We start from the raw sequence: 26,258 nt of genomic DNA, 5'->3' as shown, positions 1-26,258 counted from the left end.
AAAAAAAAGGTTAAGTATCAAAGGTTGTTTATGGAAATAAATTTTACCTTACTAGCAGGACATCACAGATTAAAAAACAAAACAAAACATGCTTCTGGATTAGAAGACAAAGATAGCCTCTCTCTCTTTTCTAACTGTAGCTCATACTTTTATATGCTGTTCGTCCAGCAAAATTACTGCTTGTAGCATAGTAATAGAGACTTAGATGGCTGTGCAATGTTTGCTGTATATGGAGCTACGAGTGTGACTACGGGGACAAAGCAGTCATGCCAGATAATTTTATGTTCTAGTAACATATTCTTGTATGCATTCTGCAAAATAGTGCCAAAGCAGATTAATCTCTGAGGGTCTGTGTCATACACATACATGAAGGAAAAAGCAGGTATTCATATCCACCTCTCCGTAGCAGTGGTGAAGGCAGAAAAACCTGAGGGTTCAATGCTGCAGACGTGACCAGCTACGCGTGCTTATCATTTCGACAGTAGATGGCACTATTTGTTTCATTCTTAAAAACATCCTCTTCTGTTGTTTTGTAAAAGCAGGTTTTGGAAAGCAGCAGGTGTGCAGGAGCGGGGTGACAACAGAGTGTGAGATCTGCTTTGAAGCTGGCTCAGAGTGGGAACTTTTATTTTATTTTCTTCAGTGTACTGCAGTGTGCAACAGGGCATGAGTCATAAAACTATACGGTTCTACGGTGTGATACACTTTTCACAGGGCCAGCAAGTTGTGCCTCATCCTCTCAGGCATGCTACTTGAACAGGCTGCCATGGCTGGGTGCTGCATTTGATGGCCCAGTGTTCTCTTTGGTCCTGTGCTTCTGGTGGACAAAGGTGACTCTAAAGGGAACTGAGTTTTTTGGTGTTTTCCCTTTTTTTCTAGGTTTAATGGTCCTTGGATTAGAATGGGTTTGAATCTCTTGATAGTGCCCTTCTACAGCTTGATGAAGATGTGGATCCCTGTAAAGAGCTTGTGTTGCGTCAGTGACTTGGTCAGGGTGGATGGAGAGTTATGGTTCGCTCTCTTTAATGGCACATCTAATCCGGCTGTCTCCTGAGCCTGACTCCTACCAAACAACTTCCTGTTCTCAATTGCTGATCAATCAAATGTAACATTAATCTCATTTCATTTCATTTGTACCAGCAGGCTCCTCTGTCTTTAATTTGTTACACAATTAAATGCAGTAAGGAAGAGATCAATAGATAACATGCCAATAATTGTTCTCAGGAAATGCTTCTTAAATGAGATGATTTAGTTCAAATCAGGTATAAGCATAAGCAGTGCTAAAAGAAGCCTCAGGTTGAGTAAAGCTGGGCTTTCATTTACATCTCTGTGAAACTTTTACAGGGCTGATCATCAAATGATAACAAAAATGAGATTATTATTAGTACTGACAGAATTTAATCTTGGGACCCCTTATAACGTTGTTAACAACCTCCTTGGAAGAACTCATGCAGTCACAGCTATTTTGTCTGATCAAAGAGACTGACAAAGTCTGTGGTGTCATGGACTGCTCTTGGTTTTAAGACTTTCTTGCTAATAGTGCCTGCAGCATGCATAGTGCCTTCAGGAACTCCTGTCATGATTTTAAAGTTCTTGCACATTTACTGGGGGGTGATTTACCTCTGGACAAACAGTTTAAATGATCTGAAATTATTTTAAAGATATTTATGAAATCCAGGGCAACGCTCTTGTGGCTCTTTGAGAGTTGCTTATTCCCAGATCACCTGGGAGCTGTGGCTCTTGGGGACTTACCTACTATGTCAACAGGATCCTTGAAGAAATCACTAAACAGCAGCAGAGGAAGGGTTTGTTTTCAACAACCTCACCAAAAAAACATAGGCTGAGCCATAAGTCAAGCCTGTTGAAGTGCTTGTGTGATAGCAGTTAAGTTTGCACAAAAGGCTTCATAGCACAGGTAGGACAGTGAGATGGTGTGACTCACAGCCCAGAACTATAAACATTGCTTGAGACTTCGCCCATCATACCAGTGCTCCAGGCACATTTCAGAGCAGCCATCTCTGGGCTGTAGCTTGGTTAGCAGTTAGAAATTTTATCCTTCCCTTTACACGTACTGAGATTGTAGGAGAAAGGACTGGCACCTCAAGACTGAAAAGTCATGAATATAAGAATAAGTGGTTTGCAATATGACTTATGGATTCTTCAGTATTATTAACATTTTTCTAGACCTATGATGGCTCTAGACTGAAGGTCTCATGAGTAGTGTGAAAACAAAGCAACAAGCAAAACCATTTTATTTTGCTGAACAGTTCTGTTCATTTTATAAGAATGCAAGCTCTAACTCCTGTTCAGCCTTACTTGGTGTATTTTCTAATAGATTTTACTTTGTTTATATATTTTTATTGGAAATTTCCTCCTAAAAATCTGTTCATTGTCAGTAGGTGTTTTGATAACAGCTATTTTAGAAGCACTTCTATTGGCAGTATTTTTAGTCTGAAGTGTTAGTGTGAAGGTACTTTGTCTACATTAATTACTCTTCCCACTTCTACACCTGCTAGGTCTTGGCTGGATCCTGTGTTATTCACTCACCTGAATGTCCAAAGTCTTTTACTGGCCTCTATTTAATGACATATCTGTAGCAGAATGAACAAGGGAGAGAGAACAGAAAAATAAGAATATATATTGCAATTTTGTATCTATACCAATCATTTACACAGTAGACTATGTTGTCACAATCTTTGTTGTCTTTACTTTGTGACTTTTCTATAAAGTGGCACACCAGAAGAGATTGTTTAAGGAGAGGAACTGTGCTCCAGTTAAAGCAGAAGTGGAAAAAAGATATATCCTTTGCTTTGCTTTGCTTTGCTTGTTAATAGCCAACTCTAGGTTAACTTAGTTGGATTTGTCACTGTCATGGGTGTAGGATGTACTATCTTAGGACAGTAGCAAGGTTAGATGAGTACAGTGATTCATAACCAAACACTATTCTGTTTTCAGGGCGAGCTCATCACTGGAAGCGATATAGCTGCTGTCTCAAGGAGCAGCTGGCTTCACACTGTGACAGCTGGGTCATTTTTGCATGTTGCTCCTAAGACTGGGATGCCAACGTTTTCAGTGCAGGCTCCATCTCCATTTGGCAATAGTTGCAGGTGAGGCTGATGAGCTTCAGCAGCCAAAATGGACCTGCCTTTATCTGAAATTACAGTTTTGGTACTGCTTCCCAGGCATTGCTCCTCATCCAGGAAGATGATTGAGTAGGCTGCAGTGTCACATGAGTACATAAACCCTAGCTGATCTACTGGGTCACCTGGATGAGGACCACTTACCAGGGAAGCATTGTGGCAGGTGTAGAGTGTAGTGTTTGAGACTCTGCTGGGGCCAATTTGGCTCTAGCAAACTAACACTGGTGCACTGAGATGCAGTGTACAGTATACAGAGAATACCTCTGAGGGAGTTAACCTTCTGTCAACCAACAATAGCTCAAATTGTTTCAAGCCTGCCAATAAATTTGGTTGGATGCAAACAAGCCTTCTGCCAGTTCACTGATCTGTGCAGTCTACTACTACCTGATTTGTGGTTTTATCCAAAGTATTCAAGCTTTTCCCACTGTTTGTTAGTATAGCAACTCCCTGGTTAGTTCCAAAAATGGACTATGCTTTGACTAGATTTATGCAACCTTGGATGCAAGATAGTTACTGAATGAAGATAGTGCTGGAAACAATTTTGGTGTTGACTTAAGCATACTGATAGACAATGCTAAACAATATTGTATGTTCTGACTATTTATCTCTGTCTCTTCAGTACTTTTTTATACCTCTTCTAAATCTCTCATGCCCTTCTTCAGTTGTTCTTCCACTGTTAGTGTCTTCTCCTTCATAGGATAGCCTTTTTTTTTTTTTTAATAATTATTTTTAAATTTTTTTTCAAGTGATTCCTATCTCACCAGCTGATCTTTCTTTCTCATTCCCTTCCCAGCACACACCCCAAGTCTCTCCTTCTCATGAGTAGGCTGTAATTGTAATTTGAAGAATGGCTGATCTATGACTCCTCAGCTAGGGCCAAGGGAGTAACTGCAAGGTCAGCTGTCTGTTGCAGACACATATCTCAGTATTTCAAGATTTAAAGAGCACAAGACCTCTTACCTACATTAGCCAAAATCAACACCTATACAGCAACTGGTGGATCGTGAAACTGTGAGATGCAGATCACATGTTTCTTAATATAATTTCTAATGAAGAATTATTTCATGTTGCTGTGTTCTGTGCAAAGATACAGGAATATATTTTCCTAGGCAGTGCAAAATAAAGGACAAATATGGAGTGTGCTTTTGATGAAAAAAGGGATGCACTTTGTCTGCTCCAAAATACTGTCTTACTCACTAATTGCTTTGTCAGCTCTTGCAGTGATACGCTACAGGAAACCCAGATAGTTATTTGGCAAAAATGTGGATGTTGGTGGCCAGACGTATCATAAAATAAAAATATGTTAGGAACCCAGACATGGTAATAGTGATCAATAAATTTTTTTATTACTGATGTTGAAGATGAGTAAGATGACTGAACAGTAAGGACTTTTGATGCAGATCCTTCAGGTGTGTCACCATACCTTGAAACATGCTGCATCAGAAGATATCAAAGTGAATATTGATATCTCTGTCAGACTTGAAGATTAAATTTAATGTTTAAATCCACAGTTCATGGCTTTCCTGATTTTCCTAGTTCATTGATGCCAGTGTGGTGTATTTCAGTGAGGGCACTGAAAACACAGCAAAGCAAAACTAGTTTTTTTTTTTTTTGCCAAGCTGCTGTAATCAATACGTATTATTGCTGGAAGTGATGAGTGATAAACAGAGGTGGTTGAAAAAAGCTGGTTCATTTTTATCAGAAAATTTAATAATATTTTAATTGAAAAGCTGGAGTAAAAAATAAATTAAATCAAAAGCACTTTCTGGAAATACTTCTGTTGAAAACCTTTATTTTTTAAAAACATCAGACCCAAAACCTTGCACTAAAAGCACTTTCTTTTTATCTCTGGTTAGGTGTAAATCAGTAGTTTTTTGACAAAAATGATTTCGAATTAGGAATGAATGGGTTTATTTAATAAAAGGTAAAATCAGAAAATTTCAGCCATTCACACTGAATCATCATGCTTCCCAGGGCCCTTCCTGCATCTTCCCCACTCACTGCCTCCTCCTTCTTGTCCCACCCAGGGGGCTTCCCAATCTGCCCATGGCCCAGGACATCATGTTAGCCTCCTGGGGCCATCAACCCGTTCCCCAGAGATGTCAGTCCTGGAGCAGGGATGATCTCCAGCTCTGCACAGCTCTGCCCTTGCCAGGCCACGGGGCATTACTAACAGCAAGTAGGAATACTGCTATCAGTATCAAACAACTGGCATAAAAACAATGAGCCACCATCAGCAAGTAAAAGCAGAATTTGCTGTAAATCAATTACTCATGGCAACTGCATCATGAAAGTCTGTGTGCATATATACATCTCTCACACTTGCATGGACTTTGGGAAGAAGAAATAGTTTGTTCAAGAGGAATGCAGATTATTATTATTTTTTAGTTCTCCTTTCCCTTTTTCAAGGAAAACACATAAGCATGAGTAACACTAGCTCTGTCACATTTTCTCAGTTAAAATGAGATGCTGCTCTGGTGCTGTTGTTTCTTGTCCCGTGTTGAGTCATCCAGTCTAGATACTTTATCCTGCTTGTGTCTCTGCTGTAAGACCACATATCATGTTATCACTTTACAAATATAGCATATTAGTACATTTGGAAAGCTACTCACGCTGAGGGGTTCAAGCAGGTCTGGCTGATTAAGGGCTATGCTGCTGCTATAAACAACCTTGGCATCCCCAACTGCATAACTGCGGAACACCCACAGGAGCACTGGACTCTTGTGCTCTTTAGTAGTAGGTAAGTGACAGTTTTGCTGATTATTATGTTTCTTCAGATTTGGGGGGTCAAAGCGGGAATTGGCAGTGAAAACGAGAAGTTGCTATTATGTCTGTGTTGCTGCTACCTTTTTTAAGTGCTAATGTAGGTGGAAAAAGCAGCTGAAACACCAAGCCTTACATCAAAGTGATGTGTTTGCTGGAAACCTCTAAAGATAGTAAGATTCACCCCATATATGATTCCTCTTAAGTAGATTCATACCTGTGACAAATCCAAATTTTATAATTAAGAAAATATTTCAAGACTTTGTGACTCAGTTCTAACAAACTCTTGCTATTACATCTCAAGGACATATGCTGGTATGAGAATGTTTTCCATTTTAAAAATGGTTGGAGAGGTTGATAATTTATCCTTGTTGTCTGCCAAATTTAGAGTGGAATTTAAAAAGAGTTATAGAACTTCAGCTTCTGAAGGCCACTTAGAGAGAATCTAATTCTTGTAGGAAAACTAGCCCGCTAAATCTTTAGTTAACAAAGCCTATCATTTAAATTACAATATTGTCATTATTGTTGCTGTTGCTATTGTGTGTGCTGTTCATCACTGAAAGATTGCTTTCTGTAGGCTAGAAGTTCCTGGCTACCTCTCTTCCTCTCAACAGTAGTTAACTGAGCACAGTTTCAAGGACCTGTGAGAGTGATGCCCATTAGCCAAAGAGGTAGAGCCTACCAAAGAGTTTAATCCACCTCACTCTTCTCAGATGTAAGGTAAAGGTGAAAAATTATTCCAAGGAGGATGTCCATGCCACCTGTGTCACCTATCCACAGGCATGGGAAGGTTTTATGGAAAAGGTGAAAGATACAGCTGTGATGAGGGAAAAAAACAAATAGAATACAACTGCCACCCAAGACTGTGTGGTGGGATTTGGACCATTTGAGCTAAAATAACTTGGCTGCTGGAGTAGTTGAAAACACCATCTTCTGTTGCTCGTCTGAGTTGTCTGCCATATCTTCTTAAATAATGTAATTTGACTGATCAGTAACTGGGTGTGAGCATTTTACTCATGATATGAGCAAAATTATTATGTATCTGAAACTGAAAATGGCTAAGGGGCTTGATGCCATAGGTCAGACATAGGTTTTTGTGATCCTTCTGCTCTAGAGGAAGATGCCAGTGATAGGACTTTATTCTTGGATCAATGCATGGAAAATGGGACCCTGGGAGGAAAAGGAAATGATCAAAACTTCGAGGGTCTTTGACTAGTCCCAATTAGGACAGGAAGCCCAAAATAACATGATGTGTCATCCACATAGATAACTTCAGAGGCTGGACCCTGTACACAAAAGGTAATAATAATAGCTTCATTTCTTGGGGATGGTTCAGGTCCAGTAACCTTAAGACAAATGAGAATAAGTAATGGAAATGTTATGTTAAAAAATAGGCCTGAGAAACCTGAGACTGTAATTTTATGCTTAATTAAGGAAATATAATTGTATTTGAAAGCCTCCATGTGTTGTGCAGTGGCACTGAGTGCAGTTTTATTTGCCAGGGCTTTTTGTATGAGTAATTAAGTGGGGTCTCTTTAATAAATGCTTAGCACATGCTCTGGCTTTCCCAGGACTCTGCTATTTGCTACCTGACAATTGTTTTCACTTGCTGAGTACAGCTAGATTCACAGATTCAGCCCCTGTTAAAAATATGTATTACACTTTTGAATCTGCTGTTTTTCCTTTGATATGAAACAATTTTACAATACATGTGCATTTCAGATACATCAGCCCTCTCATCTTATGAGAATTAGACCTCTCTTCAGTGATGTCTGGTGAAAAAAAATAATGGATTTATGTCACATATGTCAGTTCAGTATTACACTGAATAATTAGTAAGCTCACTGAAGTGCTAATGGGATACATTTGTAATAAGTCCCCTTGCATATGTAACATCCATCATGCTTGATGACAGACATATTAATGCTACAAGACCTGAGGAAATATAAGGAATATTGTAATTCAGCTGCTAATTAATCTATAATTAAAGACCTAATTAATGAATAACCCTATGAAAAATTGTCTAAAAATCATAATGTGAAGACCAAAGTGATAAGGAGGAATTTTGTTTAGAGGCTGTTTATTTTACCTCTGGAATAGGAACTGATGAATGAAAACTGTCAGAAAGACATTATACTGCATCACTGAATAAAGAGAAATACACACATAAAGATGTGTGGAAAACAAGCCCAGCCTTTTCATGCCTGTATTTTTAATTTTGTGATGTCCATAGCTATTTCTACCTGAAGTATGAAGGGTAAGTTAAGAAAAGAAATATTTGCTTTCATAGCTGTGGTATGTAAGCAATGCAAAGGTTATTTATTTGTGTGTGATGGAGACTCATGTTAGATTCTGTTCTTAAATGCCTTTTATTAAATAACTAAAGAAAAGAACTCAAAAAGAACTTGATTCATCAGAGCATTCAGGATTAAGCCCTGTGATATGCGAAGACTCTAAGTTCAGAAATTAACGTCAGTGAAAGCTGGACTAATTAATAGCTTGAAAATGTCACTGTCTGTCACTGTCTGTTTATCTAGAAGCCTGCTGGCTGAGACTGTTCTCTTGAGACAGCTTGGGGGAACTTTTCAAAATCCCAGAAAATCTAGGCTGACATCCAGGTGTCAGGACTGCTTTCTCCAGCTCTGGAGCAGCTTGTCCCTTTCCTCTTCTATTTAATCTGTGGTGCAGCTGCATTTGCTGGATCTCTGTGGACCTAGTTCTTCAAGTGGGGACCTGCTGTGATCCATAGTATTGCCTTCCCTGTCCACATACTACCCAGGAACCAACCATCACATACATGCATATACGATGTGAAGCACAATCTAATTTGGATCCCTGGTGTGAAACTCTGTCAAATCTGCACATTCAGCAAGTCTAGTGACAGATACACCAGCCAAACTGGTAGTGAGGATAATTCCCTGCTGGTGTAGAACAACAAGAGATTGTGACTGGCAGCAAGACTAGGTAGGGAAGAGCAGCTTCCCACTTTGAAATCCTTTCCCACTCACTGAGTTGTAGAGGGAAATACTACCCCACTTTCAAGCTGTGCACAGTTAGCACAATATAGTTGTATACTATGAATATTGTCACCATTTCTATTGCTCTTTCAATCACGGCATGTTTCTGTAATTTAATCTTTCCTTGATCACACAAAAAACGTGTTCAGTTGCCATCCAAATGTCAGGCTTCCTTTGAATTATTTAAAGACTTGTGAGATAAACAACTTGATTGTTCTGAAGCACAGTCTGAGCGAGCTTATTTCCTAAGAAATTATTTGCAGGATCAGTAGGAAATGCATTCACCTACATTTCCCCTTAGGTAATCCTGCCAGTAAAATTAATAAAATTGGAGCAGGTCTCCAGATTATCTGAAAGAAAAAGGTCCCAAGTGAGCAAGGCTGTTAAACAAATTGAAGAAACCAAAATATTTATAATTTGGTAACTTGTGTAAAACAGCAAAGGAAAGTATACACAGTGCTGTTACTGAGGGCAACCAGGCCCTATAGGAACTCAGGAGGGCTGTAACAGAGACTAGTATTAGCTGTATCTGTAGTATCAAAACTATGTTGGACATCCTCCAGACTCAGGAGAAGACACAGGTGGTGTTCTACAGAACACACAATTCACAAGCAAGTTGGCTGCCATTAACACTCATGCCAGCTATGTTCAGAGGAGGCTAGATTGTAGTATAATATGGCTATATATACATATATAGGACAAGCAGGTGATCAGGCCCAGTCAGCACGGGTTTATGAAAGGCAGGTTTTTGTCTAACGTGTTCTACTTCTATGATGAGGTGACTCAATTAGCGGAGGAGGCAAAGCCTGTGGATGTTGTTTACCTGGAATCTAGCAAAGCCTTTGACACTGTTTCCCACAACATTCTCTTGGAGAAACTGACTGCTCATTACTTGGATGGGTGTAAATTTTGTTGGGTAAAAAACTGGCTGGATGGCCAGGCCCAGAGAGTTGTGGTGAAAGGAATTAAATCCAGCTGGTGGTCAGTCAACAGTGGTGTGCTCCAGGGCTCAGTGTTGGGGCCAGTTCTGTTTAATATCTATATCAATGATCTGGATGAGGGGATTGAGTGCTTCCTCAGTAAGTTTGCAAACTACATCAAATTGAGTGGAAATGTTGATTTGCTTGAGGATAGGAAGGCTTGGCAGAGGGGTCTTCACAGGCTGGATTGATGGGATGAGGCCAACTGTATGAGGTTCAACAAGGTCAAGTGCTGGGTCCTGCACTTGGGCCACAACAACCCCAGAGTCTTGAGAACAATTCTTATGAGGAGCAGATGAAGGAACTGGGATTGTTTAGTTTTGAGAAGAGGAGTCTGAGGGGAGACCACATTGCTCTCTTCAACTGCCTGAAAGGAGGTTGTAGTGAGTTGAGTGTTAGCCTCTTTTCCCAAGTGAATAACCATAGCACTAGAGGAAATGGCCTGAAGTTGCACCAGGGGGAGTGTAGACTGGATATTAGGGAGAATTTATTTACTGAAAGAGTAGTCAGACATAGGAACAGGCTGCCCAGAGAAGTGGTTGACTCACCATCCCTGGAAGTATTAAAGAAATGTGTAGATGTAGCACTTCAGGGCATGCTCTAGTGGGCATGGTGGGGTTTTTTGGGCTTTGTGTTGTTGTTTCTGTGGGATCAGTCTTTGTGTGTTGATATGTTTTTTTTTTTTTTCTCCTTGTCCTGGGTGGATGGTTGGGCTCAATGATCTTAAAGGTCTTTTCCAACTGTGATGGTTCTGTGTGTGATTCTGTGGCATTTTGTGATGCAAACAGGTAAATGATGTTAAACTCCTTCAGCATTATACACCAGTAGCTGCCAAATGACAGTCCCATTAAAAAACCTGATTGCCTGAGTGTTCCTCTATATTCCAGCTCAGATACACTTCTAGACATATTACAAGGCATAATTTCTCTCATTTTTGTTAAGCCAAGAAAGAAAGAAAAAACCCCAAAATGAGTTAAATGCCTGCTTTAGATTCAGAGGCCAAATGGGAACAAATACAAGTGTGGTCATGAGAACACTGGCTGCTGTCAGAGATGGCTGTGGAAACATCTGGCAGGTCTGTAACAGGGCTGGAAACAACAGGTGGAGAAATCAGCACCTGAAGAGAGCAAGGACATTCAAGGTGTGGCATATTAAATATCTCCAGTTTTACTGGTCAGTCTGCATTGTCTGAAGTATGCATATCTTTTTAGCAATGACATGAATAAATAATAACATATAGAAAATATTGATGTTAAAAGGCAGGTACTGCCTTTTCCATTCTGTAGTTTTTCAACATCCCACTGAATGGATTCCAATCCAGAGTTCCCAGGTACTCTTACCACTTAAAGAAGGAAGTATAAAGTAGATGCTAGAGAACTGTCCACATACCTTTAGATTAATTTAAGCAACATAATAAAATAAAAGAGACTAAATGATAAAAATAATGCATGCAGGTACTGAGGCAGATGCTTTTACTAGCAACATTTGGCATGAATGTAGTATCATTTAAAGGAAAACATATGATCAATATCATCACTAAGATTTTGCTTTTTTCCACCTAACCCTGTAAGAGTGTCACTGTATTTATATACATAACTGTGTTTGAATTTAGTAAGCCTATTTATGTAAACAGTTAAATGAACACGGTAAAGGAACAGTGTTGTCTTCTTTTTAAGACCAGAAATCTCATAGAAGTGAAGCACTGGTTCTGTTCTGCACATGAAGGGTTAGCTCATGGCAGTCAAACCTAAGACCCAACACTGATAGCAAAAGAGTGCTCTAATGCAAGCAGACATTTCTTCACACCTCAGTTATCCCAGAGAGGTTTTGGATTATTAAATTAACTGGAAGGAATTAAAGAAGGGTTTCAGTGTCGAGGTGAGGCCTGCAGTAAGACAAAGCTGAAGCGACTCAGTAAGGGGCTCCAATGAAGGCAAAGGGCTCTGGAATGGTGAAATTGAAAAAAGATTGTAGGCTGTAGTATCTGGAACTGAAAGTACAATCCTAGGGGAGAAGTATGAATTTGTGGTTAAGAATGTAGAGAGGAGAATGATTATTAGAATTCTTGTGACTCCCTTATTGATGGGATGGCTTAGCGGGCTACTTGAAGAAGTCATGGTGTAGCAAGGTTTCTTTTTTTTCTTCTTTTTTTCCCCAAAAGGAAAGCTTATTTTATTTTATAATGAATTACTTAAAATGTATATTATTTAAAAATATTGCTTTAATGTAATGTGTAGCTGTTTATGAAGGGAAAATCTTGCAATCATTAAAAAAGAAACGTGTCCTGAATGGCCAGCTTTGTTTCTGAGCTAACCACTAGAAGAAAGATGAGAAATCAGACTGAATTCCCAATACATTTCCTGTTAAGGATATTGATTCAGGCCTAGTAAATTACTTCATAGGAAGTGCAAATGGCTAGGGATAATATCATCTGCACAGAGAACTGTTTTCTCCACAAGTGATTTTCTTGTAAATGACATCTTTGCCTTCTCTTTATGTTCCAGAATCCCTTTTCCCCCACAAAGCATTGTGGATTCTTTATTATATATTAAGAGTCTTGCTTTTGTGATCCATCTTCCTAGAAACTCATAAGACTAAATTAAAGTTATAACCATGCAACATCTAAGAAAGGTGTGCTGATGATCTACAGCATAACTTAAATCTAGATGTCACTCAAGGAAGATGTTACTCATCTGCAAACTCAGTGTAGTTATGAAGTTGGGCCTTGCAGATGCAGGTGATGGTTGCTTTTGTGGTCGGGGCTTGTCCGTAATGAAAGCAAGGTAGCCTGTTTCTTGAGTGAGAAACACTTTGAGTATGGTTTTTGTTTTTCACAGAATCACAGAATGGTAGGGGTTGGAAGGGGAACTTCTGGAGATCATAGAGTCCAATGCCCCTACCAGAGTGAATGATCTAGTGGTTTTGTGGAGTGATTTTGTTTGTTTGTTGTGGGGTTTGTTTTTTTGTGTGTTTTTGTGTGTGTGGTTTTTTTGATGTGTGTTTTGTTTGTTTGTTTGTTGTTTTTTGTTTTGTTTTGTTTTGTTTTTGTTGTTGGACTTAGTGACAAAACCACTGTCACTGTGATTCAGCAAATCAAGAGCCCTGTGAATGTTACTGGGTGACCTTTCTGTAACTGTAGATAGCAGCAAATTTTCACATTTGTCCTGATGAAAATTTCTAAAGCCTTAGCCACCCTGCAATCTGATAAGAATTTGTGGCTTTGCTATTTATGAAGAGATTAGTCCTGAAGAGTTATGATGGACACCTCTTACTTCCTAGCCAAGTTCCTCCTCTGCTTGGTTTTACCATTGAAGAAAAACCCTGAAGCATGGCAGCCTAATCAAATATGTGGATAAAAACTGTATGAATTTTTTCAACTTGACTGTCTAATAAATCAATGTCTCAATAAAGAACAGATGATATAACCTGGAAGACAGGAAGGTGGGGAACAAATCAAGGGAAGAGGGCACTTTCACAGTTTATTCAGACTTTGTGTTGATTAAGCCTGTCTAGCTCAAACAGAGGTCAAGTGTCCAGCTGCTACTTCACTGTCAGCAGTTCAGCTCCTGCAATAGCCCTTCTACAAAATCTCATTGCTATGAATAGGTCTATTAAAATGAATTAGATCCTGCAGGGTGGCTGCTGGTTTTCAACTCCTGTAAGGGGCTTGTCATTGAATTTCTTGATTTGCGTAGCAGGGAAGAGAGTTTTATTTTATGCTGTAAATAGTTTCCTGTAAGTTATTAGTGAACACTATTTAAAAAGGTGCAGCTGATTTAAATAAGCCTTTTCAGTGCAAATAAGGTCACTGTTCTCATTACACTGCTATTAATGGGCTTTTGACTCAGCTGTCATCAGCATTGAGTTCCAGATATGTAGAGAACTACTTTTGCTTCATTGTTAATGCTCATAAAGATAAACAAGCAACAGGAGGAGCTTTATGAAAAGCAAAGACAGCAGTTTATAGAAACATCTTAAGATACAGAAGAGTATGTAATAGAAATAGTGTGTAATAGAAAAATATTGTCTCTGACCAGCCTCTGTGCCAGTATTTGGAGGTATTTGGTATTTACTGAGATGACAAATAAGGTGGACAGGTAGGAACTTTTCCTCTTGGTGTACTTATGTGTTAGACTGTTTAGTCCATGCTGTACATTTTCCAGAGGATACGATAGTGTTTTGCTTCCTCAGAGGAAATTCTACCTTTATGTGTTACGTATTACAGAGATGTATAGGTGAAAGAAGAGGGAAAAGGACAGTTATGCAGTTCCAAGAAGAAAAATGGAGAAGGGAGAATAATTTCTCCTTCCTACTCAGTATTATGACAGAAGGACATATAATAAATAGCTACAATTGAAAGATGTAGAGCTTGGAAAAAAAGATCACAGTAAGAAAAGTAATAGATACAAGCTTGAAAGGAACCAGTCAGGGAAGGGGAAGATTGCTTCTAAATGATCAGTAGATGGTCCAGCAGGGTTTTCCTTCTTTATTTATTTATTCATTTATTTAAAGCTTATAAATGGTATAATAAATGGGGTATCTAGTGAAACCTCAAACAAAGTGTAAGTAACTGTTTTCCCTTTTCTCTCTTTTATCTCAGTAGAAGCAAAAAAATTTAAAAGGCTTACAGCTTCTGCTTTGTAGGAGTTCTTTGCAGTGGTCCAGCACAACATTTTATAAAGAAGTAATAACAACAGAAGTCCTCTTTAGACAAGCTAGCTGGATTTGACAAGAAACAGTGTACTGTGATGATTTTATGCTCACCAGTGACTCCAAGCAAGAGAGCACAGTTTTACCTATTTTATCACGATTTGTATCTGTACTTGCATTACAGATTTAGTAGAGGATTTATTTCCTTTTTTGGTACTGAACCATTGCTATAGTTCAGTAAGGAACACCATGTTGCTAGTCATACTCTGTTTCAGAAGACAGAAATCGGAGGTCTTCATCTCTTGTGGTTGTTAAAGATTCTACAGTGTTTTTTCTCTTGAGTTAAAAGGAGAGTAACATTCATATTGGGTCAAGCTCAAGCACCATGGCTGCTAAAGACAATGAGAGCTTTGTCACTGACTTCAGAGACTTGGATAGATCGTTGAGCTAATGTTAATGGTATGGGCTCCAACAAGGCCAAGTGCTGGGTCCTGCACTTGGGCCACAACAACCCCAGGTAACACTACAGGCTTGAGGAAGTGTGGCTGGAAAGTGTCTGGCAGAAAAGGACCTGGGGGTTCTAATTGACAAGTGGCTGAATATGAGCCAGCAGTGTGCCCAGGTGGCCAAGAAAGCCAAATAGCATCCTAGCTTGTATTAGAAAGAGTGTGACCAGCAGAAGCAGAGAGGTGATTTTTCCCCTGTACTCAGCACTGGTGAGGCCACACCTGGAGTATTGCATCCAGTTTTGGGCCCCTCAATTCAAGACAGAAATCGAGGTGCTGGAGCGAGTGCAGAGGAGGGCAACGAAGCTGGCGAAGGGCCTAGAGAAAAAATCATATGAAGAACACTTGAAGGAGCTGGGAATGTTTAGTTTGAGAAAGAGGAGGCCGAGAGGAGACTTCATCCATCTGTACAACTACCTGAAAGGTCATTGTAGAGAGGTTGGTTCTGGTCTCTTTTCACAGATAATTGGCAACAGAACAAGAAGGAATGGCTTCAAGCTGCAAACAGGGTAGGTTTAGACTGGACATAAGGAAAATTTTTTTTCACAGAAAGAGTGGTCAGACACTGAAATAGGCTGCCCAGGGAGGTGATTGAGTCACCATCCCTGGATGTGTTTAAGGGTTGTTTGGATGTGGTATTGGTGGATATGGTTTAGGGGAGAACTTTGTAGAGTAGGCATGGTGGTTGGACTAGGTGATCCCAAGGGTCTTTTCCAAACTGAATAGTTCTATGATTCTATGATTCAGTAGGGGCAAGGTTCCTGCAAGAAGTTTCAGTGGGAAGCCTCGTAAATTAGAGTCCAGTTCAGCTCTGTTCTTAATTGCAGGATCTAATACATTGATACTGAGCCATCAATTGTTGGAAGGTAATTCAACACCTACCTTATCTCTACCTTAGGTAAGTTTTCAGTGTATGTTACAGGGCTGGCCTTTCAATGCCTTTCAGAGATAAGCATCTAGTTGTGCAAACACTGAAAATTCTCAGATTCCAGTGGAACAAGATAGCTTCGGTGTATAAAGATCAATACATGACAAAACAAAAATTAAGTGCTTTTGCAAGATTTACAATGAATAAATTCTTTATGACCTCTTTTTTTAGTGTTGCATACGTTGTTAAAAAACCAAAATATTTAAAGTTAGTATCATTAGTGTTACTTTATCACATTAGTATTTTTTTACAACTATGTCATTATCTTGGAAAGGGAAAAGTGTAAGGAATGCTAAAAGAGATAAAATCAATATTTAGTTGTTGCTGTAGATTTTATGTAGCCTATTGCATACTACATTGATTAGTGCAAGCAGAAAGTCCAAGATTAATTAGGCAAGATGGGGAGCATACTGTGTTGATATTTCTTATTACTAAATATATTTTTCCCAAACAAGTATATTGAAACATATTATTAATTATTATTATTATTATTGTTGTTTTCATTGTTATTTTCATTATTACATTCCTGAAGTGTTCATGATGATTTGTTCTTGCAGGAGAGGGGTTAATGTCAACAGTATGGGACATCAGGTGATAATATTTGACTTTTCTGTCATAAGAGGACTGTGGGAAACTCGAGTTAAGAAGAGCAAAGAACGTCAGAGGAAAGAGAAAGAAAGATTAGAAAAAAGCTCATTGGAAAAGTAAGCCAACTTTTCTGCTGTTCGTTTTAACTGAATCCATTATTATTACCGAGTAATATTGCTATATACTAAGTGTTATCAAAGCATTCAAATTTATTTTTTTTTTTTGTATTTGATTTCAATGATTTCTTGCCTCCTTTCCTCAAATGATTATAAGAGGGAAAGATGATAAACTTACGTGCTCTGAGGTAGCTAATTTCAGCTACCATGTTTTATGTCAGTAAAATACGTTAAGCTTAATTTGTTATTCTGACTTGTATGTTCCGTGAAAACTATACATACTCCCTTTTGATTTTGCTTGTGGTTATTTTTCTGTAATCATCCTTCCAGCTGAAAAAGTGGAGCTTGACTGCATATTCTGCTCTTTTCTACTAATGAGGTCTAAAGTAATTCTGTTACTTTCCTGCACAAACAGGAGATGGGGAATTTGGGATATGATGCAGAGAAGTAAAAGGCTCCAAGTATACTTTCAGCATTCACAAAGCATTTTTGGTTTCTTCCTTTAGCTTCCTATCTGCAGGTAGTACTTTGTCTTGTAGCTTGTCTTCATGCAATCAGATTGATTTTCAGTTAGCCCTGCTTCTTTTAGAGCTCCTGGATAAAAAGGAGGAAGCACATTAGACTTTGTTTCCAGAATGTGAATGATCAATATTTCACCCCTTGAAATGAATGGCAAAATTCACATTCATTCTTATGATTCAGGCCTTTTAGAATGGCAAAAGCTGGTAGATTAAAGGTCAAAGTCACAAAAATATTAGCAATGAAATGCAAAAGTCAGTTAAAAGAAGAATTATCTTTATTTTGTGAGGTCCTAAAGGTCAAATCACAAGTTATTTCTTAAATGTTTTTCAGTGCTTCCAAAGATCGGTCCAGAAACAGGACAAGATTTTGCTTGCTGTTCACTTGAAAGTATAGATAAAATTGTAATTGTAATCAAATGCTTAATAGAAATAGTATTTCCCTGCAGAAATAAATTTCATTATTTTAGGGAGTTCCACATGTGACCAGATTCTGGTATTCTACTCAGATTTGAATGTAACCACTGTGAGTTAGGTCCGTTGAAATCAATGCTAGTAGTTACCGTAAAGTCACAGCAAGAAAGCATTTTGGAAGGGATTGTGACCCAAAATTATAATTCCAAAAGACAGTCGAAGAAGGCAGTTTCCTGAATTGAGGGTTGCATGCCAGCATTTAAGATTCTAGGTATTTACTTTTGCCAGCAGCCAGAGTGAATTCCCAAGTAGGGCCGAAATTAATAGAGTTTCTCTGCAAAAATACTTGTGTGACAGATGAGTTTGGAATCTGGCTTGCTGTGGCTGCTTTTTTTTTTTTTTTTAAATCAAGTTTTTCTCAAAGAGGTTATAATTCTCTGATGCCCCTGAGATTGTGCAGTTCCTCATCAGCTGTGTTGCTGTGTAAAGTGACCTGATAATAGGTAGTATGTATTATTTGAGGAAAAACTACCAATTAACCCCTAGGGAACTCTACTTGCCCTGGAGCAAGGTAATTTAATTCATGCAGCATCAGTAAGCAATCACATGTGAGATATTTCTCTTTTCTGACTGAAGATTTTGTAAGAGGAAAACCTCACAATAAATGCAAACCTTGAACTATGTTTGTGTTGATGGTGAGGTCTTGTAAAGATCTGGGGAATTTATAGGTTTAGAGCAGATTTTTAAACAATTGGCCAGTGAGAGCAGATTCTGGAGATCAGTCTGCCGAGAATGTTGTGAGAGGATCATCTCTGGCCTCTTAGATACTGGTATCAGGTCAATTTCAGTGGAGTTAATTCAGTCCTCCGTTTCCCCTTTGGTTTTGTGGAACTGTGGAAGTACTGCAGTTCAAGGAGCCTCTACTTCTGGAGTGCACATATCAGCCAGCAACTGAGTATAAAAGAAAAAGAAACAGTAGAGTGTTGTGCAGGAGTATTTTAATTTTATTTCATGTCCTCAGTCTTATCAGAAAAAAACCTATTCTAAATCTCCTATTGGATTTGAAACACAAGCTGTTGCCAAAAATGTGCACTGTTGCATGGTTATCTGCATTTTTATGAAAGCCTGTGTTATAGAGAGAGGTTTGCATTTATAGCACTGTTTTATATTTCATCTTCTAGATTCTGGTAGTGGTGAACAATCTTATCTTGCACTGTGAAATCCTGAGTGCTGTCAGACTAACTTAATGTGGTATGATGATTGAACTAATTAATTTTTTTTTTCTATTTGTCATTTTTTTTAGAAAGGGAATGAGAGTGAAAGTTTACAGCTAGTTATTTTTTAAAAGATTGCAACATGTTAATCTTTGTGAAAAGCAGGTAAGGTAAAAATTGAAGACTGACAAATTAAGCATTCAAGTGAGGAAATGCAGGAGATGTTTGCCCAGTTTCAAATCTTTACTGTGAAATGGCACAACCTCTACTGTTCACCAACTAAACATGCAGCAAAAAAAAAACCAGAAAAAAACAGTCACCTCTTCTGTGAGTCTCTTCTCTGAAATTTTCCTCTCAAACTTTGCGTAGTCAAATGTGCATGTATTACTTTACTGACCTATGCATTTCATGAATGTTAAAAGTCAAAAGAAAACTGTCACTCTACAGGCAGACAGTGCCTTTTTTTTTTTTTTAAATCATTTGTCTCTATCTCTCTGGCGAACTTCACTGCTATGACTTTATTTGTACCTGAACCAAGATTTTATTAGTGATGATTATATTTTTTTCTTCCACTCAATACCTAATTAAAAAATTTTTAAAGCAGGAATGAAACTCAAACTGCGAGGCCTTAGCCCCAAAAACAAATGACAGATAACAAGTTAGAAGTAGATCCACAGCACTAATAACAATTTAAGTTATTTGCCTTTTTTCTTAGACACTTGGGAATACAGACTTTGTATTTAATATAACGCATGTAAGTGGGCTGAAACTGCTGCTAAGCAACAATCCTTTACAACCCATGGAAAATCCAGGCAGAGGGACTGAAATTAAATCCAACCCAGAAACAAGTGTTAAGCATCCATCAGGAATGTTAGGCTGAGCTGAGCTTCAGCTTAATTATGCTGCTCTAATAAAAAATTCATAGGATTATTTAATGATCTGGTGTGGATAATGACTCTGATTTAAACATCACCCAGGAGTACTAGCCTTGTGTCACTCTGTAGTTTCCTACAGTACGTGTGTAGTGCCATCTAATGAAGCTTCCTTTCATTACTTAAGAAGCATAGTTTTTCCTCAAGACCTAATCAGACATTCTAGCAATGGGTAACTGCATAAGGAAGAACCCTCCAAAGAAACCCAGCTACTCCTTATTTACTGGAATGTCTCTGAAATCCTTACTAATGCAGACTCCGTATTTTCCAAGCTGGTTCCTCCTTCAAAGGGTCCAGTAATGTAATTTATTCCACAGCAATTTTTTGCATGAGGTTAATTTGATTAGTGATTTTGAGGGAGACTCTAAAATGCCAAGCAAGGAAATCCCATATCCTCAAAAGGATTGTTTTTATAATACAAACTTTTAATTATATGTTGTTAAATCTCTTTGCTGCAGATATACTCCAGTAGTGAAGTAATGTTTGGGGAATTATTACCTTAAGACAAGTTCAGCACTAATGAAAATGGAAATACTTGAATATTCCACTTCCCTGCTGATCCTGTTTCATATTTGTGTTGTATTGTCCTGAAAGCACACTAAAAAATAGTGATGTATTGGAAATAGTTTCCTAGAATTAACATTTCCTCTATATCACAGAATCACAGAATTGTTCTGGATGGAAAAGGCCTTTATGATCATCAAGTCCAGCTCTTAACCTAGCACACAGCCAAGTCCACCACAAAATCATGTCCCTAAGCACTGTCACATCTACAAGACTTTTAAACAAATTCAGGGATGGTGATTCAATCATCTCCTTGACCAGCTGGTTCCAAAGCTTCATTAGCCTTTAGATGATCATTTACAGTCTACAGTAGTGACAGGTGTGCATTTGTGTTACAGATTAAAGGTATGAAGTACAACTGTTCTTTGGACAAGCATAAGCAGCATGCATTCAGCCTTTTTAAAATTAGTTGGACTATTTACATGTATGGAGCGGAAATTCTGGAATAGCTAGCTGAATATTAACTAGGTCCTCTGTCCAGAAAAAAAATATTTTTGTATCCACACTCCCACCTAAATTTAGCTTTGCTTGACTAACACCTAATTTTTGAATCCTTAATGGACAGTTTTTTCTTTAATAGGACTGTATTTGTTCGATCAAAAAGTAGAGGAGGATCAAAGTATTTTATTACCCAACAGTAATAAAAAGACATAAACTTCAGGAGAGCTGTGATTTTGTAACCAATTTACTTGTATTATCTTATGTGAAAATGTGTTCCTGTAATATCAGGAACCTTTAAAGTGCCAAGACCAGAAATTAGTGTATTTCAAGGCTGATTTTATTTGTGTGGCTTTTTTTGTTTGTTTGTTTTTGTTTGCTACACTAGTTTAGATGCCTTTCCTATCTTTCCTGAAAATTAATGCAATAGGATACAGATATTACAAATGTAGTGGTAATTCTATTTTATTTGAGGATTGTCACCGAAGGAAGACTTAAAATGTTCTTTATTTTCATAAAAATACTTTAAGAAGTACTAGTATGGAATATTCTGTCATCTAAGCACTTCCATATTGCAGCTGGAGAGGATAACCTGTGGAAGGGCTGCCTAGGTGTCTTGCTCAGTAACCAGAAGTATTAGATGCATTGTGTTCAAGGACCACAAAATGAGCCAAGGAGCTGTGGCTGTTCAAATCTGTTTTCATGTCTTTGTTATATTAAGTAGCTTCAGAGAGATTTTGAGATGTTGGGCTGCTGGTGAACTCTTCCTTGACTGTACTAGCTGCTTTAGTACCCCTCTGTGTACTGTCTGAGCTGAATGTCTTGCTGGACATGTTCTCAGTCCAGTTTTTTCCTTCCCAGCTCATTTACATACCACAGCTTGCTGTGGTGTGAAGTAGTCTACAGTTAGACACTAGGAGAAACGAGGAGATTTACTTTGAATATATACTTCACTCTCACACCTCCTCTGTTAACACTTTAAATATTAGAAAGTCTTCCAGATGCCTACTTGCCAAGAGTATACTGATCTCTCTAGTGAAAATGAAACCAGGGTTGAGGAACTTTTCTGCAGCTCTCAGTAACTTCTCTATTTCTTCACTGCTCCCTTCATACCTTCATCCCTTAGTTTTCTCCTTCTGATGTACAGGGAATCTTTTTCCTTTTAATTTGTATACCCACAGGAACTGACTTTGGTGTTTTGTTTTGTTTTTTTTTTCCAGTCCTTAAAATGCCTTCTCATTTCTTCATTTGAACATAAATGCCATTTTATCTTTTTTGATTTTTCTGTTTTTGGCAATGAGTGGTGAAGAGTTCTTTACAGTGGCTTTGTTAGAATGTGCTTACTCTGGGGTGTCTTCACACACTCTGCCAGAGCTTTAGCCAGTGAGCATCACTTTAACCAGCTTTGCTTTTATAGGTAGCTCATCTTCTGAAAGATTTGTAAATGTTTTTCCTTGCTTTATAAAGATGTTGCTTGGGAGTACATAGAGGTCATTATTATAGAAGGGGCTATCTGTAGTTCTCTGGCGACCCATGTATAATGTGCTGCTACTTGAAGCTAAATCAGGTCCTCTAATTGTTTCTCAGATTAGACTCTCTGATAAACACCATACATAGTTTCAAAAAGTGTGAAGTGTCTACAGTGTGTCAATATGCTGTGTGTATGCCTATAGCTGGAGTCTTCTGCTGTTGCTGTGCTCTCTGCTTTGATGTCTCTCTAATATCCCCTGAGGTTTCAGTAAATGCCACAGTTTGTGCTGGGCAGTTTACAGCTGTCTCAATGACACCTTTCAATTTAAGCATGCAGTTTTGATGCCTAATCTTTCATTTTGATAATATTGAGTCAACTCTGACTTTTAACTTATGTTATCTTGTTCCTATAAATATACTCTGCCCTTCAGTTTCTATGTTGTACCTTGTTGAGTGTCCAAAAATTACTTATTTTCACCAACTTTAGAGGGTGCTTCTTGTACTTAATATTGCAACTGATTTAGTGTATGTGACCTATAACTAGACATTCTGTTTTATGTGCCTTTGCTTTAACAACTTAGCATTTTGGCAAAAATCCCTTGCTTAGATAGGAATATGCGTACAGATTTTGTTACTTCCTACTTGAATTTTACAAACTTGCATCTGATTCTCTTTATAGGATATGCCATTTTTTACTTTCTTTAGGGGGCACTGTAATTTGTGACCTTCTTCACCTGCCAATTTTTTTCAAGTCTTTAGCTTAAAATTTTTGCTAAAAGGTGGAGATCGCCTAAATTAATCTCATGTAGCACAGGACTATAGCATTTAAAGTGTGAGATCAGTTTTATGATTCAAGGGGCTCTTCAGAGCTTTCCTTTGGTATAAGGAGGGCTTACTTCAGTTAATCAACCTGTTCCTTAATTGACTAAGCTGAAATAAATCTTTCCTAAATTATTTTGGCAGTGATTATAGCAAATTGAATTTTCACCTGAAGCTACATGGGTAAAATTTTGTCCTGGAGGTGAGCCTAAGCTTACACTGAAATGGAATCTGAAATTAGCTGGCGTGTGATAACCTTGACCTTTACCTCCAACTTCTTAGACAGTATTGGAAGAAAATGTGTAAAAAATTAAAATAGATCATTATACTTGAACAAGAAAGGGCAGGGAAAAGGGAGTATTTCTAACTTCTTGCTTGCAAAAATGACCTTTTTTTTCAAACTGAAAAATGTTGCATATATCACCAGGTCCTTATATTTTGTTTAAATTGTTTTTGTTCTGTGATAATGTATTTCCTGCCTTATTGAAATAAAGGACACATTCATGCTGGTTTTAGGACAATGCACTCAGTCTCCACTTTTCTGTTATTCCCTGGGTGTCACTGTATTATATGGAGTGGATTAGATCCTGCTCATCTGATATCTACATGTAAATCTAGAAAATAGGAATGCCTTATTACTACAACATTATTATTATTATTATTATTATTATTATTATTATTATTATTATTATTATTATTATTATTATTATTATTATTATTATCATCATCATCATCATCATCATCATCATCATTTTCATTATCATTATCTTTAATTAAATAATTATACTTTGTTAAGTATTTGTGCAAACAAGGATTAAGCTTTAAGATTTATTTTTTATATTGGATAAGCAGATTCACGTAACCCCTTTGTGGCACTATTTCAGGATAAAACAAGAATGGAATTTCATACTAGAGTGCCAGAAGAAAGGCATTCCTCAATCAAAATATCTCAAGAATGGCTTTGTAGACACAGATAAGAAGATCTTGGACACTTATGGAAAGACTCCTCAGCTCCAGAAAAGGCATGATTTGCCAAATGAAACAAATAAAGAAAGAAACAAGTTTATTTTTCAGCTTTCTGGAGAGCGGTGGATGGTAAATATAATGCAAAATATTTTTTTATTTTTAAAGGTCTTGGGTAGCTTAGCACTGTAACTTTTAATCCCACAAAACTTCTTTTTGCCAATGCATATGATACTGATGCTTTTTCACAGTGTTAGAAGTGACAAAAGCATTTCCCGTCTTATTGTGAACTAGTGTTTTGGTTTTCAAATATACTTACATCAAATTCTCTGTTGATAAATGTAACTTAGGCCTCTCAAAGATTTTGATATAAGCAATCATATTGCAGTAAGGTGCCCTTCTCTGACATTCCCAGTGAATACAAAATGAAAATATTATTCAGCTTTGTTGGCTTGTTGATGTCTTCTACTACTCAGAGATCTGTCTTCTCGCTTTAATGGTGTGATAATATTTTTCTCAGGCTCTGTTCAAATCCAAACAAATTTTAGCATCAATCCGCAATCATCTTGCTGAAAAAAAAAAAACACTTTTTGGTTGATGTTGTCGTTTATGTGAAACACAGTTTAGAACTGAGTTCTGAATTTAAGGCCATTTTTAAATTCGGCGAAAGGTGTGTTAGAGATGATCTGAAGTTTTCTAGAGTTGTTAAAGCTTTGTCTGAGATATGAATAATGAGTGCTTTATGAATGAGAAAGTGAAATTAGAATTATTACTTTTATTTAGTTGATAGTTTTGAAATATATTTTTGAGATTTTCATTATAGAAAATGCAAGTTAAAATGTCAGTTGACATAGTGGCTAAAGTTTACTAAAACAGTTCTTTTGATTGACCTGAAATAATCATTTTCCCAAATTTGATCTTGAACATGAAGGTATTTTCTTTTTCAGTTTTCATTTTTTCCTGGCTTTTCTACTTTTCTGAATAAACATAAAGTATATGAAATTTCAGGAAAATAGAAAACCTTGGTTCCCAACCCACTTTAGTAAGGACACTGTTTTGTCAACTGATCTAAATAATAGATGCGGTAGGCTTGGTTGCTGTAGACCTAACACGTCTTCTGTTTCAGAAACCTTTGATATTGACAATTATGTTAAAGATATGTAGTCTTTTACTACGTAATTTCCAAGGTTGTAAAATTTTTTGGTACTTTAGGAAAAAGAAAAAAAAGGAAATATTATAGCTCCTTAGACACTGATGTAGTAGCAACTGCAAATATTTTCAGTGCATCAGGGAGGAGAAAGCAGCATAACTAAACTTTTCTGTTGCTTGTTTTCTTCTGACAAACCTTTAACATTTTGCTTTGTCAGCATAAATAAGGATTTATATTAGGAGGCAAAATCAAACATGCATAATTTGCTCTGTTTTCCAAAGCATTAAATTTCAATTTGGCATGCTGAAAGATCACATTGATAAGATACTGGTGTACTGTTACATACATTATGTCACCTTGAGCAGTACTCTCCTAACCATCATATGCTTTCATTCTTTCACTGTATCATACATTTACTGTGACCTTGCCACACAATCATCGAGCGTCATTATCCAGCTCATCCTGATTAAAGTGAGCTGCCTGTTTCACTAAGATACTGTGACATGGTTCAGATGCCAGCAGATAAGGATAAAATCAAAGCTGCTTTCATTAGAGAAGATGAACAATCCTTCAAAATCATAGAATCATAGAATAGTTTGAGTTGGAAGGGACCTTAAAGATCATCTAGGTCCAACCCCCCTGCATCCTGCATGTACAGGGACACCTCCCACTAGACCTGCTTGCTCTAAGCCCCATCCAACCTGGCCTTGAACAATTCCAGGAAGGCAGCATCCACAACTTCCCTGGGCAACCTGTTCCAATGTATCACCACCCTCACGCTAAAGAATTTCCAACCTAAATCTCCCTCTTCCAGGGCAGAAAAGTGTGAAAAGCTTTGCACATGTCCAGGTAGGTGATGTCGGTTGCTCTTCCTTTGTCCACCGATGCTGTGACCCCATTGTAGAAGGCCACCAAATCAGTCAGGCAGGATTTTCCCTTGGTGAAGCCATTCTGGCTGTCACCAATCACCCCTTTGTTTTCCACTTGCCTCAGCAGAGCCTTCTGGAGGATCTGCTCCAGACACAGAGGTGAGACTGACTGGTCTATGGTTCCATGGGTCTTCCTTTTTTCTCTACTTGAAAATGGGA

At 37.8% G+C, this 26,258-nt stretch overlaps 1 protein-coding gene across 1 annotated transcript in view; it reads left to right on the top strand.

The window, feature by feature from the left end:
- The first annotated feature begins 5,799 nt into the window (after positions 1 to 5,799).
- Positions 5,800 to 26,258, top strand: part of LRRC2 (leucine rich repeat containing 2) — a 66,267-nt gene continuing 45,808 nt past the window's right edge. Inside the window, exons 1-3 of the mRNA XM_051642432.1 lie at positions 5,800 to 5,880; positions 16,542 to 16,688; positions 23,942 to 24,152. Of these exons, the coding sequence (XP_051498392.1) occupies positions 16,564 to 16,688; positions 23,942 to 24,152 (336 nt within the window). The 5' untranslated portion in view covers positions 5,800 to 5,880; positions 16,542 to 16,563. The remainder of the gene's footprint in view (positions 5,881 to 16,541; positions 16,689 to 23,941; positions 24,153 to 26,258) is intronic.

Source organism: Apus apus, chromosome Z, assembly GCF_020740795.1.
Source record: "Apus apus isolate bApuApu2 chromosome Z, bApuApu2.pri.cur, whole genome shotgun sequence".
NCBI lineage: Eukaryota > Metazoa > Chordata > Aves > Apodiformes > Apodidae > Apus > Apus apus.
The sequence above is the reverse complement of the archived record's forward strand: the minus strand, read 5'-3'. Positions and strand labels throughout refer to the sequence as shown.